Here is a 19,872-nt window from a genome sequence, read left to right as displayed (position 1 = left end):
GGACGAAATATTAGAGAGTAAGTAAAAACTTACTGGTTTTGTCAAGCGAAAATTTCTAATTGATATGTCTTACAAACCTGATGAATCTATTCACTGAGATCTTCAGCAAACAAACACTGTAGCTCATCGATGTGCTGTGACTATTCCACAAGAAGTAAATTTGGGTATTGTGATCCAGCGGACTGATTATATGAAAACGAACAATGCAAAGCTGATGACCAGCAGGTTGTCTTTATTGCCAACCAAGGGATTGAGAATGATGATACGTGTTGCCCACATATTACTACCTGTAACCTTTCTATGGACGGCATTAGTTCCAAGCGTGCAAACATTAAAGTCTTGCATCGTCCGCAAAGAAGCATGTAGATATTGTACCACAACTTCTGGTTGCTCATATCCTCCCTGGCTCTGACATTGTGGCATATCGTTGGGAGATTGGAAAAGGCAACTGTTATCAAAGTGCTTCTAAAGGGCTGAAGTTAGGAGTTGGGTGATATGGAGCAAGCCGTGGATGACATAATTGCAGAGGCTACCACCTTTGATGCAGTATGTGATGCAAGCAGTCAACTGGGACAATGTAAGCGATCTGGTACTACAGCACTTGGTTGTCGAAAATTACAAAACGGAAAGTGACAACCACATCACCTAAGTTGAAACCTTGCCACCAACAACCGGGGCATTTGCTGAAAACGAAAAACGAGCGTATTTGTAAATTAGCATCTATAGGGCCAGTTTTAAACTAGGATCCACCTGATCCTTGTCAGTTGGGTTGGCTGAACCAAACAAGTGACATTACCCGATATTGTGCAACCAGCACCTTCAAAAAATATTCAGGATGATATCCTGTGGTTGTCAGATGGACAGAAACTGTCATGAGCAAAGTGATCATGCGGATTATGATGACGAATCTGATGAATAAGTGACCACATCTTCCCATTAAACATAATCAAAGCTGTTTATATCATTGTTATACCTCACACTCAGATGTAGCCATTCATGTAAGATGGTGGCCTCCATGGATTCCAATGTGAATAAAGACTTGTTTTAAATAAGGACAAATATGTGCCAATTATGAGCTCATTGACCCCTATGACATATTAAGGCATTAACATCAGCACCATACCTGATTATTATAGCTATTTATATGTAGTGGTGCATGGTGACAGCCATTTTGGCGACCATATTGGATTTCAATGTGAATGAAGACTTCAGTGGTTTATATAGGACACATATGAACTCATTGATCCCTAAAACCTATTTAAAGACACTAACAACATTTCTATACCTGTTTATATAGCTGATACGTAGCTATTTATTATGTGGTGGCGGCCATTTTGGCGACCATATTGGATTTCGATGTAGAAGAAGATTTCAGTGGTTTATATAAGGAGGGATATGAAATTGCTGACCCCTAAAACCTAGCTATTCAAAGACGCCAAAATCATCGACCATACCGGCTAATATAGCTGATATATGGCTATTTATATGTGATGATAGCCATATTGGCGGCCATCTTGAATATCTCGAAATGCCCAAGGGTGCTGAGGTGGCATCAGTCAGTTTCTGAATCAGTAGGTCTTGACGATATAGAAACAACAAAAAAACATTGTGCGGACGCTATTTTTGGGTTAAGACAATATTTTGGGTTTCGGCACCAGACTAAGAGAATCTCATTAGAGTCAGAGATGGTTCAAACCGAAGACCAGTTCAGTTGGCTAGGGGACAGAAATTGTAAGCAATGGCAAGCGGTCAGAAATTGTGCCATTATGTTTGCATGTATATTGTGAACTAAAGTTATTCTAAATGGTACCACGTGCTACGTCACTTTTGTCAGTAGGCGTCTATAGACTGCGGAACTCAGTCTTCAATGATAGTCAGTCATTTATCTTTTGGTTGTTATATGACTATCATTTGAGGACTGAGTTCTTATGATACATCTTCCGAGGAGCAGTTTCTGACAATAGCTTGGTGAATAATCCCAATATGTTTGCCCCAATAATTTATTGGGGCAAAGGTTATCTATAGTATTGAATCCTTTCATGACCACTGAAGCATAGGGGGGGCCACTGGTCATTGACAAGGGGGTATCATGCGTGGCCAAAAAATCACCTAAAAAGGGTCTTTTTTTTAACGATCAGGCACTGTACGTACGTATCGTGAATAGGGTGTCAAAAACATGGAAATCAGAGAAAAGGGGTATCTTTTTCACAACAGATTTACGTATTTAGGGTCCGTCCAGACTCCAGTCCTTCATTTAAGTTTCATGTCCTTCATATTTATCCCCAGACTTGACTGTGTAGTTCTCTGTTTAGTCTCTTCTTTAAATCCATAAACGATTGCCGACTTTTCATTTAATTCCCCTCCCAGGCTCTCTGATACTATATATCAGCTTAAGGCCAGAGTAATGGAAGACACATTCGTCCACGACCGAATTTGAGATTTTTTGATATTTATCAACACTAAGATGTATTCTTTCACTTGAAACTGATAAAATATAACTTGCTAATATTTATTTGTATTTTTGCTTGATTTATTTCACTCTTTTCAACTCTAAAAAGTCACATGGCTCAAGACAGCTTAGTATAATAGTAAATTGGCGGGAAATAATGAGTCAGAAATGCGCGAATGCGAAATATTGTGATTACGCACGCGATTCGTGACGCGGCGTAACTCTGCGCGTATGCCCAACGCAGTCAAAGCGCATTCGGTATGTTGTTAACGCCAGCAAATTGTGGTGTCAACAAAACAAAATTTGCAGTCAAAATGCCACTTAGATTTTTAATTATTTTGAATTTTGGCGCACTGAAAGCAGATATTATAGATTCATTGGTGCAAAAAGATGCATATTTAGACCATGCACCAGATACAGCTTTTACAAGTGTGAAAGTCTTACCGTTTTAAAATTTAAGGACGTTTTGTGCATAATTTTGACATTTTTTTTTACTAAAACGTCGATTTCTCAGAGTTCACTTTTGACAATATTGCGCGATTTTTGTGACAAGATAACTCGAAAAATATGCAAGCAAAGGGTAAACTTTTTGCACTATCCTTTAGAGGAAGCTTTTTTCATTTTTTCAAAATATTTGTTTCAAACAAATATACACCTTTATGTGCAATTTTTAGCTTAATAGAGTGACAAAATGGCTTTTTTTCACATGTTTTTTTTTTCAATATTTGAAAAAAGAGACTTAATTTCAAAAAAATAAAAAACCTTCCCTAAGATCATGTCTCTTCTTCATGAAAAGGTAACTGAATTGTTTTTACTCCGAACGAATTTTTTTCTAAGTTGACAAAAAAAAATTGGAGCAAAAAAGTGAATTTTTGTGATTTTTTCAAAAACTTAAAATTTTTGAACAAATCTGACGTCACCATGGGATTCCTTGACTCATTTCCTTTCCAAAAATGTATAGTTTTATATACTTTGGACATACAATTCAGAATTATGAAGCCCGAAAAGGTCCACATTCTCTCCCATTACTCTGCCCTTAAGGTACAATTATCGCTCCCAGCTTAAATAATGTGACATTTATTTTGGAATTTTAAAATAGCTCCTATTCTGTAGTAGATAAACGGTTCAAAACAGACCATTACCATAGATAATCGGTGTCTTGTTGAGGTATGGTGAGCATGTCGCCGAAGGCGAGACTCAAGGGGTCGAGCCTTCCGAGCGACTAACATGCTAACCATACCTCAACAAGACACCGATTATCTATGGTAATGGTCTGTTTTGAACCGCTTATCTTACATATCTGGTGAGCCAAAATAAACGAATTTGTTGTTATGGTTGATTCATTTTCCAAAAGACAAACTGGAAAAGCTGATATGATTATCTTGTGTAAGTTTAGGTTTTTCCAAAATAAAAACACACCGGGACAGTGTAATATTCTCCTCATGTGTCCTGCGTTCGAGTCTATGAGTCTTATTGCAAGTGATTTAATAAAATCAATACAGCATTGATTTCAATCTATTTAACGCGTTAAACGGGAGATTCTATTCAATTCACTCGATAGCCTTATTCATTCTTTATACATATTCGTAATATTAATAATGAATATGTAAATAGTTCAAAGGTCAAATTAAAAAGTGGGTGGGTTTTACCTAGATATGACGGTAACTCATTTAACACCATAGAATATATATTTATCTTTAATATACTTATACAACAAATGTCCTGAACCTAATCAACGCATATTCCTGGGTACCCTCCTCGACCTATTTTGGTTGGGGTGAGGCCGCGGATTGTTGTAGTTACTAGTTTTTCTACATCTAGTCCTGTGGCCTGTAATGTACTGCATTTTAGGTGCAAAATATCCTTGGTTGAACTTAATTTGTAAGACCTCATGGCTATGTTTTGTTACCTACTTTGTCGGAATCTGCGTTAGTTGGGAAAAGGGGGACAAAGGTAGATTGACATCCCGTCCTAATTATACAGGCTTTAAGAGACATAATACAAACTAATTTGCATTATTCAATAGAGGTGTTCTTGGTGTCATTCAATACACACAAGTATTGTTTACCATCTTCATTTAAATCTAATATGCATAAACTTGCATAATAATTTATGCTGATCGTGTAAAATATGTAAAAGTCAAAATTAGAGCCCTCTCTAGTTTGATCACGTCATAATGTACTTTGATGCATTTTAAGTTTGTTGAAATGTCCAAAAAAAATCAAATAATGTGGCCAGTGTTTCTAAATATGAACATGTACGTCTCTTGTTCAAAATTTCTTGACCTGACCAAGATTATCTTGACCTGTCCAGATTATCTTGACCTGTCCACATTACTTGATATAATCAACAGTTGACCAGACTTTGAACAAAAGAAATACAATAGATAATGGAACAAAAGAAGAGGGCTAGACGTATATGCCCTGGTAGCAGAACCATTACTGAGTTACTATATATTAGAAAACAATGAAAATGGAGCTTCAAGTAGTATTACTTGCTTAGGGTGTCGAAAATATATGTTTTACTTGCTAAGGGGTAAAAAACGCCAATACTTGTTTAGGGTAGGAAATTACACTTGTTATACTTGTTTAGGGGTGTATTTTCAGTCGTTGCACATACTTGTTTAGGGTGCTTTTTGAAACTTCATGGCCACGTGATACCCCCTTGTCAATGACCAGTGCCCCCCCCCCTTGTTCGAAAATTTCTAACTTTCGTAATTCGTATGAACAACCGATAGCTTGTGATACGAAAGTTAGAATGTGCAATGATACCTGCCTGAGTCAGAGATTCGTCAACTGTTTTAAAACGCTCTAAAACAATTTTTTAAATTATCAAATTTGGCTACAATTTAGTTTGGCTAACATTTATGTATCTTCGCAAGATAATTTGCTTATTTTTAACCGGAAATACAGGTGCCAAAGTACAAATTCTGACCATTTAAAAAACGGTAATAGGTCCTGTAGTTCTGCGATCTTTCTTGATCGCAGTTGTTTTGACGACTGACTGGTTCGCCGGTCCCCCACGACTTTTTCCCCACCCGCTTCATGGAGCCTCAAGCTTGCAAGGTACCATAGGTCACCTGGGTTTTTTTAACGAAAAATTCAAAGAAAGGGAAAATACCAATGCTATTTGATTTTAATCACAATATTTTTAATATTTGTAACCAATCACCTCAGAAAACATGCAAAAGATAGTGAAAAATTATAGATAACAAAAAAAAAAAAAAAAAAAATTATAGATAACACAATTTGGCTGCGCGTCATCAATTGGCAGTGTTGCAAGTGTGTATTTAACCCGGTATTTAATTACAATATGGCGGCCGCCACATGTTGTTGATGTCCGGCGATCACTCCAGAAAAATTTACACAAAATGACGATTTTAGTAAGTACAATAATGACGAACTGATGCAGGAGTATAGCACAGTAGTGTGTCGGTAATATGTCAAGAACAATATATCCTCATATTTTTGAGACAATAAGAAACTTCAGGAAGAAGTTTTTATTCATTTAATGCATGATATTGGGACCTGTATGCCAACCGTGTACATGTACTAAACAAGGTCAGTGAAGGTACGTTACATGAGCGCAAATCCTTGCACGTTCTAACTTCGTATCACAAGCTATCGGTTGTTCATACGAAAGTTAGACATTTTCGAACAACCCCCCCTACCCTCCCTCCGGGTAGTCAAGTCTGCCAAGGACACACAGCACGAATTGAAAGACCATGTCACTCTCGACAAAAGAATGCATGCATATGCATGTCAAAAGTCATTAAACAGTTATGCACCCCAGAATATGGTGCTTATGGCCTATGTCAGGCGTCCATGTGATTTAACTTAAGCTTTCATCAAATTATCATACACATGACAAACACAATTTATGTCTTTCATTTTTACTGTACTAAATTTTAAGCTACAACTACAATTTATCTCAAGACTTACCCACAGATCATTAGTTTACACTAATGCATTATTTAGGCTTGTATTTTATACTGCCTATAACTATAATTCAATAGATTTGTTTATACATTTCATTTTCACCACAACCTTTACTATACACAGCATTTTCAAATCACGAATCACGATCGCAAAATTTTGATTGTACTACGGGCTCTCTATAAAGGATAAGAAAAGTTAAGGGCGCACAACATATAATATTGCAACAAGGACACATACCACCAAATAAATGGAACATTGAAATGCACATAAAAGAAACTTTTGGTGTATATGCTCTGAATTGTTAGATCATCATTAGCCATCATAATATCATCACACCGCCCGGGCGTGTGTGATGATATTTATGATGTTATTTTTTTGGGGGGCCAAAAATTGCTTTCCCGTGCTTGCCCCCCCCTCTTCGCTCGCCAAAATTTCTCCCCCAATGTTACCCTCCCCAGGGCTCATAATTATTGCACAGCCCCATATCTGACAGTAAAAGCTAACATTTTATGGAAAAGAAATACTAATCTATTTTTATGGAAATGTTATAATATGACTTGAATATTATATACCACGCTTACCTGTTTCGCAAATATCTCCTTGCCATTGACCAGTGCAGGTACAGCTGTCACGAGCACCAGTATTTACATCATGTGCACATGTACCTCCATTTTGACAGGGATTTGGGTTACAGCCACCAGCTGTGTGTGTAAAACAAAAGTATTAGCCAATGCGATGAAAGATATCTTTGAAAAGTTTTTGAATTTTATTTTTTGAGTAGGTATACATTTATTTTTTAACTGCCCCCCCTTGTCCACCACTAAAAACCAAAAAATACAAACATTTCCACTTATTGCAGCAATTTTGAGCAAACTTTGTTGATTTTGCCCCCCTCTGAATTCACTTTGCCCCAATGAACCCCCCCAAAAAAAAATCCTGGTGCCGCCACTGCACAATACACATAACTCGAGTACCCCTTTCCCTGGTATGGGCCATGATTTATACACTGGCCAAGAACTGCAAATTGGAGAAGAGAATAAAAAATGCCCGCAAAAATGCCAAGCAGGAAATTAAAGGTGCACAGAAAACAGTCGGAAAACCCAGGGGGGGGGGGGCAACCCAATAGGAAAACATTTGCCTTTGGGATTTTTAGTATTGCGATTTTCATACCTGTTTGACACAAAGATCCTGTCCAGTCATCTACACAATCACATTCAGCGACTCCCTGTCCATTAATACTGCATGCTCCATTATTGTTACATGGATTGGGATCACACGTAACTGGATCTGGAATTAAACAAATAAACAAACAAACACACACACAAAATAAGGGCAGACATAAACAAGTGACAAGCTCCAATTTATTTTGTTGTCAATATATTTATTAATTCTGATGATTTTAATACCGTTCTTAATTTCATGTGGCGGTGCCAGGAACTTTTCTCTGGGAGGCATTGGTGCATTGGTGGGGGAAATTGAATTGGGGGAGGGGGGAAAATCATTGAATGTTGCACAAAATTGCCGCAAAAAGTGGAAATGTTTGTAATTTGTTTTTTGCCTTAAAAGTGAGGGGGTGCAAACTGGGGGAGAGGGGGGGGGGCAAGAAAAATATTTGCACCTCTCCTCATAGTGCCGCCACTGTGTGAGTCATTTCTACACTATTCAAGTACTTTTCTTCTCTCCTGGGATATGTGAGGCATGAATACATTAACCATAGTAGGGTGCAGAATTTTGTAATGTGTAATCTCCTCATCGAACTTAGAATCTGGGCAAGGGGGCCCACCAAGCCAAGGGGAAAAAATTTCAAATCATCCCGCTACTAAAATAGCGAATAGCGAATGTGCAAAAATTTGAACATTAAAATGGGCCAAAATGTGGACAATTTTGGCCCAACCGGGTCAAGGGAAGATGCGCATCAGTGGTATGAGGTCATTGGGGTACTCTCAAAATTCCTAATCTAATATGGATTTGAATTTCAATCTATTGGATTAAAAATATTAATTTCAATCTATTAGATTAAGAATTTGTAATAGCTTGGATTTGTCCCTCATCGCAATCATATAGATTAACTTTTTTATCTTAGGAATTTAGAGAGTATGGGGGGGGGCATGTGCCCACAATTGATTTGAAAATTTAGACTTTGCCCCCCCAATCAGGCTCGGTGCCCCAATCATGGCCAATCCCCCTGGTCGACGACTCATGCTATGCCACTGATGCACATTACAACTTTTGGTACATTTTGTGATTCGAGTCTGGGCGGCAGACACTTGTCCCCCAATCCCCCCTGGTTGGAATGCCTCTGAACTCGGGAGGGGGAAATTGGGTGGTAGGAACAACGGCTATTAGTTGGGGCATGTAATGCCTGCAGGCATGACAGGGATCCCCAGGTGTGGTGGTTTGTACTTAAATGTAATTAGTCTGGAAATTACAGGTATAAATGGAATAAACCATGACGTCTTATAAACGAAAGTACTTTCGTTAGAAGGCTGACCCCTCCCTCCCTGAAACATAAGTGTAAAATGTTGACAATTCCTGAAAATAAATGTTGACTGATATTTTAACTATTTTTTTACAAACATAATCAGACCCCTCCCACTACCGAAAATATTTTCGCTTTATTATAGGATGTCATCGAACTTTTGGTTTGTTCCCTAATAAGGTGTGAACACTTACCATCATTGATATGTACAGTGATACACCTCACTTCATCACTTGCACTAGAACAAAAACACAATGGACATACATTATTAATGTTTTTTGTTTTTTTGCACAGCCAATCCGGCAGGTATAGCAATCAACGTAACTCACCCGCCTGAAACCTACAACTTATTGTTTCTTGATTTAATTTAATGGTTGATACACACATTTCACAAACCAACCACAGGTTTAGGGTTCGAATCTCAACTTTATTTGGAGTGCATAATCCGAGACCGAGTAAGAGTTAGTCCTTTTCTGATGGCTATGTCCTTTAACAAGCAGCCTCCCTCTGGAATGCAAAGCACGACCTGCCTGTCACATTGCATGATGTATATTGAATATCATTGTTGTAATGTACACCTCTCCCACTACAATATGCTTTACATTTCCTAATCTTTCTTTGCTTACTATTGCTAATGTTACATTATTGTTTTAAAGAAGAAAACAATATAGCCAAACGGTTACATTTCTGCACATCACATCAAAGCTCCCATTTGGGTGCCCCATTCCTTTTTAAAGGAATTTTTATTTTGTAAATCCCTCTATTATATATTTGTTAAGGGCTTGAACAGCGACGTTTGCACAGTATTTTTGTGGGATGTGAGAGCACATCAGACACACCAAATTGCATTCTGAATATGAGGAATGTCCTCATTATCAAATAATTTTGATTTTTTGAAATTTGCGATTTTTAATACAAATTTTATGGCAAATTATTAAAAAATGATATTTTTGACATTTAACAATATACAGTCCTCAAAGTAAACTTTATAAATATAATGATATGTACTTAAAGTGTATGTAGCTGGGAGGAAAAGCCGATGATCAATTGAAAATTTTGACCTTTCGTATTAAAGATGTACATGGTACATATTTGAGGTCTTTTGGGAAACTTTATGAATACGAAAGGTTGACATTTTCACGATGGTCGGCTTTTACTCCCAACTACAAACACTTTAAGTCATTATCATTCGATTTATAATATTTACTTCGAGGACTGTTGAATATCAAAAATATCAATTTTTAATAATGTGGACATCATAAGGACATTCCTCCTATTCAGAATATTGTAATTTGGTGTGTCTGATATGCTCTCAGGCCCCACAAAAATACTGTGCAAAGGTGGGTGACCGACCCCTTAATTTTAAATTATTTATTATAAATATTTTTATTTTTTCATGACTTACCCATTTTGATCCTGTGCAGTGAAACAAGCCTGATAGGCATTTTGAGTTCCTGTGTAGGTGTATGCATTATCCAGTGTCAGTGTTATTTCCCGCTGATTTTGGTTTCCAGTCACTGCAGTTTGTTGAGGTACCACAAATTCTGGTGCAGTCACTGTGTTGATTGTGAGGCTGTATAATTATAGTAATAATACTGATGATGGTGATGATGATGATGATGATGATGATGGTGATGGTGATGGTGATGATGATGATGATGATGATGATGATGATGATGATGATTGATGATGATGATATGATGATGATGATGATGATGGTGATGATGATGATGATGATGATGATTATGATGATGATGATTATGATGATTATGATGGTGATGATTATGATGATTATGATGGTGATGATTATGATGATGATGATGATGATGATGATGATGATGATGATGATGATGATGATGATGATTATGATGATGATGATGATGATGATTATGATGATGATGATGATGATGATTATGATGGTGATGATTATGATGATTATGATGGTGATGATTATGATGATGATGATGATGATGATGATGGATGATGATGATGATGATGATGATTATGATGGTGATGATGATGATGATTATGATGGTGATGATTATGATGATTATGATGGTGATGATGATGGTGATGATGATGATGATGATGATGATGATGATGATGATGATGATTATGATGGTGATGATGATGATGATTATGATGGTGATGATTATGATGATTATGATGGTGATGATTATGATGATGATGATGATGATGATGATGATGATGATGATGATGATGATGATGATGATGATGATGATGATGATTATGATGGTGATGATTATGATGATTATGATGGTGATGATTATGATGGTGATGATTATGATGATTATGATGGTGATGATTATGATGGTGATGATGATGATGATGATGGTGATGATGATGATGGTGATGATTATGATGATGATGATGGTGGTGGTAATGATGATGATTCCTGATGATGATCAGGTGATTCAGATGATGATCATGATGAAGGTCGGGCAGTGATATTGATGGTGAATGAGATAAAAAAGATGATGATGATGATCATCATCATCATCATCATGGTGGTGATAGCGAATGATTCATGATGATGGTGATAGTGATTCAAATGATGAGGATGGTGACGGTGATTCAGATACAGTGGCGTAGCTAGGCTTGTGGCGCCCAGGGCTAAGGATACATAATGACGCCCCGATTCTTGAGGGTTCATACCACTAAATCCGCATGTGAAGCGGTTTCCGGTAAAAGTTTATCACGACTATAGCCCCAACTAGCTCCAACTTTGCATAAAAATTGTGCAAAATCGGTACAATATTAACAATTTTAGTGTTGCAAATCGTGTTTTGGTAGAACTTGTGAATGTGATCTCTACTAATTTGAACAGAAAACGCGAAAATTTGAGTGATGTTCGCGCATGAACACACGAGGTCAAAACGCGGTTAGCAGTCGGACGTAAACACGGGAAAATCTGGGCTTTTTATATAGCGCTATTTTTCTCAAAAAGTAGACCTAAAATATGGTGTCATTTTCAGATATGTTATGCAGAATTTTGTTCTGATTAAGATGATATCAAATATAAATTTCAAAGTAAGACGTAACTCGACTTATAGCCTAAAACGTGACCCCTATTTTGCACGTAAAGTCTATGGAAAGCTATTTTGTGGCATGTACCCTTGAAAAATGGGGACATTCTTACCAAAAATGGGGAGTCTTTCCGTGAGACTGAGAAATATTTTGGGTCAAAGTTAATACAATTTTTTTTTAATTCATCAAAATTTAAAATTCTTTGAAAAATATCATCAAAATTTTGGAAATTTGTTGAAACATTTGAAGAAAAATAATATAAAAGGGGTCATTCGGGTGAGAAATTTGTCTAAATTTCTTGAAAAGAAGGGTCTTTTGGTGACAGAAAAACAAGAAAGGGGGTCATTGGGGGAGTTGAAAAATGGGGGTCAATGTGGCCGCACATCCTGTCACCCATTTGTAGTGAGTGCTCCCCGGATTATAGGCATAAGGCAGGGCTGTGTGATTACTACTGATGTGTAATTAAGAAGTAAATGATAATTGTCTTCCTTACCCTAGCAATCCTGTACCAGAACTCTGGGCCCTTATTGTCGCACTAAAACTACCTGCTTGTGCTTGGCTAGAAGTGTACGTGAATACAGTCAAATCTGCAGGAGTTGGAGCCACAAATGTTGGAATTCCTTTGTCACACCTTCAAATAAAATTTGCCAGCGAAGTGTTACATGTAATCCGATTATCACCATGCCAACTGGATCACGCTTTTGAGTTCTGCACCACGATCGAAATGATCGCAACACAAAGTCTATGGCATGTACTACCAATTCCAAAAGGTGCGTGATCCAGTTACCAGGGAGTTACATAACCACTTCGCTGGCGAATTGAGATATAATAATATAATTATTAGTTTTGCGCAACAATCGTTGAAAATTGGAAAGCCTACTTAGGCGACAAAAAAATTGTTTTACGGGCGAATGGATTTTTTTCTGGAGACTAAAATGACCCTAAAATATCACCAAAAGCTTGAAAATATGGCATATATTTGATGATTTTTTTTTACAAACATATTTTGAAAATATTATGATTTTTTTTTTTACTCAAAAAAATTCAGTCAAAATCAATCAATTTTGACCCCCAAACGGCTGATTTTATATGATTTTAGCAAAAAGTAAATAATAAGGGAAAATTGAATTTATATGCTTTTCTATGGGGTTGACCGATAATTTTCATGTCAAAAGGGGGGCCCTGAAATTTTGAGGTCTGTAAAGGGGGGGGGGGGCGACCCCCCCCTTTTAACAAGTGTTTGTGAACGGTCCCTAATTAAAAAGAATTCTTCCAAAACGCAAAATCTGGTGTCGGTCAGGGTGTTCTTTGTTTTGTTTTTCGTGGTCTTAGCTCGATATATCAGGCAAAAATTAATGTTCTATTTTATTGTGAACATAAAATATGTCCAAATATTGGTCAAAATGAAATTTTCACATAGGCTACTTTCTTGAGTGAAAATGTTCGGAAAATACCTGAAACATCCACTTTTGATGGGTATATGGCAGATTCAGATTTTACTTTTAAGTTTAAAAACTCGCAACACACATTGATACATACTGCAGTTACTGTCCGTTTTCCTATACACAATACACAGTGCTCTTTCCCATTGACGTGCGTGACCTTTACAAATAGCCCCACGTTAACAGTATGGGGATATGACTAGTTAACGCCGCTGTGTGAAAAATAACCGCCAATATTAAAAGTACTCTTCTAAAGTTCTAGAAAATATAGTTTTTAACATGTCCTAAATTTTTAGCTAATTTAGATGTTTGGAAATATTCGTACTTTGGTGTTTTAGTTAATGTTATAGGTAATAGTACATTGCCTAGTTAACGTCGCTGTGTGAAAAATAACCGGCCAATATTAAAAGTACTCTTCTAAAATTCTAGACAATATAGTTTTGTAACATGTCCTAAATTTTTAGCTAATTTAGGTGTTTGGAGAGGGTCGTACTTTTGTGTTTTAGGAAGGACATGTAAACGACAGATAACACCAAAAATATGAAGAAATTATTTCCAAACCGTGTTAAGTCAAAAATCATTATGTTGCTCATTTTCAAGAATGCTGGTTTACAAAAAGCACGGCATTGTCTGATTTCGTGAACAAAGCCACACATAACATTGTTTCCTTTTGTTTCCTTTATAATCGGTTACCCAACTGAAGCTATGAATACCAGCTTTATTGCGATATCGCACATGAAAACAGTCACTTGTGCACAACCAGAGAAGATCCGATTTAATCAGTTGAGCTGTTTCAATGAGTGTTATCTTGGTTTAATAGCTTTTAATGGGGTTAAGTCCTGCAAAGGTCGAGATGAATTCTACTGTAGACATGACTGCATCATGACAAGACCAGTAAGGAATAATAATATTTAATCTGCCATTTTCCCCTAAGATATTGGTATGAACCCTGGAATTATGGAAACTTTCGGGCCTCATAACTGCTAAATTGTTGGTCTAAAGTATATAAAAGTACACATAAAATTATTTAGAATGGCAAAGACTTGATAAGATCATCTGTGAGGTCAAATTTGGGACAAAATGCTCATTTTGGCCCAAAATCCCCAAAAACTGTTTTTTGGCCCACTTCTTTTTCGTAGCCTAATCCTACCAAAAAAATTCTTGGGTCAAAATTTTTTTTTTATTAATTTTTACAAACTAGATAAAAATATCTAAGAGCCGTTTTTTCATTTTTTTAAAATTTCGACCAACTTCGAACAAAAAAAAAAAAAAAAAGTTGGTCAAAATTCAAAAAAATAAAAAACGGCTCCTAGATATTTTTATCTAGTTTTTGAAAATTAATGAAAAAAATGTTGGCCCAAGAATTCTTTTTTTTTGTTACGTTTAACGAACAAGAAGTGGGTCAAAAACGTTATTTTCAGGATTTTGGCCCCAAAATGGCATTTTGGCCCAAATTTGACCTCACAGATGAATTGATCAAGTCTTTACCAACCTAAATATGTATACTTCTTTTAAATACATTACACCAACAATTTAGCAGTTATGAGGCCCGAAAGTTTCCATAATTCCAGGGTTCAGACCAACCTTAAAAGGTCCACATTTTGAAACTGTACCCCACCAATTGAAAGTTGTTGATGCGTGCAACAACTTTACTAACAAAATAAACTGAAAATATGCTCCGAAGTTAAAAAAACCCACCAATAATGATAATCATGAAAACCCAATAATGAAGATAATAAAATAAGATAATATATTATAATAATAGGTGCTAATAATAATAATAATAATAATAATAATAATAATAATAATAATGATAAATAATAATTATAATAATAATATGCCTACAGAACAATCATGTTAAAAATAATTTAAAAAAATAACAAATAACAAACTGCTTTCAAATCACAGCTCTAAAAGTCTATGCTAAATTGTAATCGATCACTACAAATCGTGCTCAATTTTGATAAATCAGAGGAAATTGCGGTAAATTTTACAAAGATTTTTAGTGTTTCAAATTTGGATCAATTTCCTAAGGTCGGCAAAAATCACGCAAAATCTGTTGTAACAGGTTGCTGAATTCTGCAAAATGGTGATAAATGAGCAGATAAAAAAAGTGCTGCTGAATATGTGTGACTACCATTTCCCCCCATGTGACATGGAGCCTTTTAAGTTGCTATTTGATGGGCCAATGCCTCAAACTCGCAAAATTGAGAAATTTTTCCCTGTTTTGATACAAAACACCATGTTTTCAGGCTAAAAAGGAAGATATGCACAGGGTTATTACTTTATCATGTTTATCATTGTCTTCTTCCGCCGCTAGTAAGGTTTCAAGTTTAGCCCCGGAGTTTAGCCCAGTGCAGTTGGTGGCTCAGTTTGGAGTTTCAGCTTCTACGTACTGCGTTACCGGGAGGAACCCCAGTTTAAGGGCTGTGCAATAATGATCACCCCTAGGGAAATTTCCAAACGGCTCGCCAATGCTTGCCCCCTCTCTGGGTCTGTCAAAAATCGCTTGCTCCCTTCTCGGCCTGCCAAAAATATTTGCCCCCGGCACATATGCAGGGGCGTAGTACAGAGCTAGCTTTCTGAAGTGCAGTTATTAAAGTTATTAACCTATAATTAAAAATACACTTTAAAAGTGGCTAAAGGTATCAAGTTTTCCACAAACGATACAAATGTGTAAGGGATGTAGTGCAAGAAGTGAGAAACCACTCCAAGAAATTGGATCAAATAAATAATAATAATAAATGACAAAAATCTAATACAAAAGGTAGCAAAAGTGAAGAATCAAATAAACAGACAAACAAATAAATATGTATGATAATAAACAAGCAAACACATATATAAATAGATAACAAATATACATATAGGGGTCTACATTAAAAATAAAAATAATAATAATAATAATAATAATAATAATAATAATAATAATAATAATAATAATAAAAAATAAAAAAATAAATAAAAAAAAATAAAAAATAAATAAATAAATAAATAAATAAATAAATAAATAAATAAATAAATAAATAAATAAATAAATAAATAAATAAATAAATAATAAATAAATAAATAAATAAATAAATAAATAAATAAATAAATAAATAAATAAATAAATAAATAAATAAATAAATAAATAAATAAATAAATATTATATTGATAGTGTGCCTACAATGGTTTTTCATTAGCTACACTGTGTTTTACGGCTTCCCGTTCAGGCGAATGATCCAAATCTTGTTCAGCCCACACAGGGCGGAAAATAACAAAATTGCGTGCATGCCTAAATAACATTGCTCTCCTTCGGGATTGAGCTCTCTCGCAGCAGTTTTTTGTGATAACTTTAAGGGATGGGATATGAACGTTTGGACAGTATTTATTGTGGGACATTGGAGCACATCAGACATATCGAATTGCATTCTGAATACGAAGAATGTCCTTCTGATATCAAATAATTTTCATTTTTGAAATTCGCAATTTAATACACATTTTATGCCAAATGATTAAAAATTGATATTTTTGATATTTAACAGTAGGCCTACTCGAAGTAAACTTTATAAATCTAATGATATGTACTTAAAGTGTATGTAGGTGGGATGAAAAGCCGACAATCAATTGAAAAATTTGACCTTTCGTATGGAAGATATGGATTTTTTCCCCCAAAACACCAAAAAAATTAGGTCTTTTTGGGAAAAAAATCCATATCTTCAATATAAAAGGTCAAAATTTTCAATTGATCATCGGCTTTTCCTCCCAGCTGGGTACACTTTAAGAATATATTATTAGATTTATAAAATTTACTTCGATTACTGTTCTATATCAAAAATGTGAAAAATATCAAATTTTAATAATTTGTCATAAAATTTGTATTATATTGTGAATTTCAAAAATGAAAATTATTTGATATCAGAAAGACATTCTTCGTATTCAGAATGCAATTCGATATGTCTGATGTGCTCTCATGTCCCACAAAAATACTGTCAAACGCTCAAAATGCTCATTCCAGATCCCTTAATGTGTATTAAATAAATAAGTAAATAAATAAATAAATAAATTGAAAAATTAAGGGGTACTACACCCCTGCCCAATGTTGTGCCTATTTTTGCATTTTTCTCAAAAATTATAGCGCATTGGTGACAAGTAAGATATGTATATTAGAGGGGCAAGGACTACAACTACTGCACTGGAAATTTTATTTCAGCACAGCCAACAGTTATGGAGTTACAGTCAAAAATGAGGGAAAACCAATTATTTGATCAATAAATCAATAACTTCTTGCTTTGAGTTGCTGAATTTTCGATGTGCTGTAATGTTTTGAGAAAAATGCAAAAATAGGCACAAAATTGCCCAGCGGTGTAGTACCCCCTTAAATAAAAATACCACTTACGCTTCAGTATAGTACTGTATCCAAAACTGAAGTGGAACAGCATTTACAGGTGAAGCAGCAGCAGCGTTGGCATGATCCTCTACAGTAATGGCTACACCCAAGGCATTGCCTGATGGATTAGATGGGATACTAATGGTACATGTGTCAACACCATTCTGAAATAGATGCGGTTTAACGCAATACCATATTATGACATTTCCATAAAAAATATGTTAATTTTTTCCCACAAAATGATAGTTTTCACCCTGTTAATTTTATATGACAAGACTACTAAATCGATAAAGGCGTTCGACTATTTTTGGTGCGAGAGGTTGTGGGTTCGAACCCCTGGCGGTCGGTGGCTTAATGCGCTCTCATGGCAATATTGAGTTCCTTAAAATTCCCTGGACAGGGAACTTACTGCTTATTGTCTTGTTTGCAACCCGTACGAAACTCAAGGAGCTGATCCTGGCTGCGAAGGTCAATGTGTGCATGTCTAGCTAGGGTGTGCGCTTCTAAGCAGCACTATAAATCATTGCACTTCTATCTTTTTTGTTTGTTTGTTTGTTTGTTTGTTTGTAAGTTTTGTTCTACCTGATCTTACCGTGAGATTCATACTTGATTGGTAAGTACACAGGCTTCCGCATTCTGCTATATTCGCCCAACGACATGTAACTGGATTAGCTGCGTTTTGATCTGCATCAAAAACTGTTTGAAACAAAAGGAGTAAAGAGAGCAGTTGATTTAATCAAAGGCGTAGCTAGGATTTGGTCGGAAGGGGCAACGCCATGTTGAAAAGTGTGTTCCCAACTTAATCACACCTATTTTGTATTAAATACATCTTGCATGATTGTTCTATGTTCTCCTTTGTAAAGATGTCAAAAGTTATCAAAAACAAGCTAAAAAGAACTGTATGGTGATGATGTGCAACACCAGACACTGTTGTTTTCCCTACATTCGGTTATTCAATGACACCAGAGACTAGTGTTGTTTTTCCTACACCTGGGTGCCCAATGATGTGCATCACCAGAGACTAGTGTTGTTTTTCCTACACATATGGGTGTCCAATGATGTGCAACACCAGATCCTAGTGTTGTTTTTCCTACACCTGGGTGCCCAATGATGTGCAACATCAGAGACTGGTGTTGTTTTTTCTACACCTGGGTGCCCAATGATGTGCAACACGGATCCTAGTGTTGTTTTTCCTACACCTGGGTACCCAATGATGTGCAACACCAGAGACTAGTGTTGTTTTCCTACACCTGGGTGCCAATGATGTGCAACACTGGATCCTAGTGTTGTTTTTCCTACACCTGGGTGCCCAATAATGTGCAACATCAGAGACTAGTGTTGTTTTTTCTACACCTGGGTGCAATACTGTGCAACACCAGAGACTAGTGGTATTTTTTTCTACATCTGGGTGCCCAATGATGTGCAACACCGGATCCTAGTGCTGTTTTCCTACACCTGGGTGCCCAATGATGTGCATCACCAGAGACTAGTGTTGTTTTTCCTACACATGGGTGCCCAATAATGTGCAACACCAGAGTCTGAGTGGTTTTTTTTCTACACCTGGGTGCCCAATGATGTGCATCACCAGAGACTAGTGTTGTTTTTCCTACACATGGATGCCCAATGATGTGCAACATCAGAGACTAGTGTTTTTTTTCTACACCTGGGTGCCCAATGATGTGCAACACCGGATCCTAGTGTTGTTTTTCCTACACCTGGGTACCCAATGATGTGCATCACAAGAGACTAGTGTTGTTTTTCCTACACATGGGTGCCCAATGATGTGCAACACCAGATCCTAGTGTTGTTTTTCCTACACCTGGGTGCCCAATAATGTGCAACATCAGAGACTAGTGTTGTTTTTTCTACACCTGGGTGCAATACTGTGCAACACCGGATCCTAGTGTTGTTTTTCCTACACCTGGGTGCCCAATGATGTGCAACATCAGAGACTAGTGTTGTTTTTTCTACACCTGTGTGCCCAATGATGTGCAACACCGGATCCTAGTGTTGTTTTTCCTATACCTGGGTGCCCAATGATGTGCAACACCAGATCCTAGTGTTGTTTTTCCTACACCTGGGTACCCAATAATGTGCAACATCAGAGACTAGTGTTGTTTTTCTACACCTGGGTGCAATACTGTGCA

At 36.4% G+C, this 19,872-nt stretch overlaps 1 protein-coding gene across 1 annotated transcript in view; it reads right to left on the bottom strand.

Moving 5' to 3' along the window:
* LOC140159973 (uncharacterized) overlaps nt 1–19,872 on the bottom strand; it is a 161,872-nt gene that overhangs the window by 82,285 nt on the left and 59,715 nt on the right. The window contains exons 4-10 of the mRNA XM_072183240.1: nt 18,318–18,421; nt 17,735–17,889; nt 12,408–12,545; nt 10,272–10,439; nt 9,061–9,104; nt 7,558–7,674; nt 6,969–7,088 (exon numbers count right to left, since the gene is read on the bottom strand). Of these exons, the coding sequence (XP_072039341.1) occupies nt 6,969–7,088; nt 7,558–7,674; nt 9,061–9,104; nt 10,272–10,439; nt 12,408–12,545; nt 17,735–17,889; nt 18,318–18,421 (846 nt within the window). The remainder of the gene's footprint in view (nt 1–6,968; nt 7,089–7,557; nt 7,675–9,060; nt 9,105–10,271; nt 10,440–12,407; nt 12,546–17,734; nt 17,890–18,317; nt 18,422–19,872) is intronic.

The sequence above is a fragment of the Amphiura filiformis genome, chromosome 9 (assembly GCF_039555335.1).
Source record: "Amphiura filiformis chromosome 9, Afil_fr2py, whole genome shotgun sequence".
Taxonomy (NCBI): domain Eukaryota; kingdom Metazoa; phylum Echinodermata; class Ophiuroidea; order Amphilepidida; family Amphiuridae; genus Amphiura; species Amphiura filiformis.
Note: the sequence above shows the minus strand (reverse complement) of the source record. Positions and strands in the feature narration are given on the sequence as shown.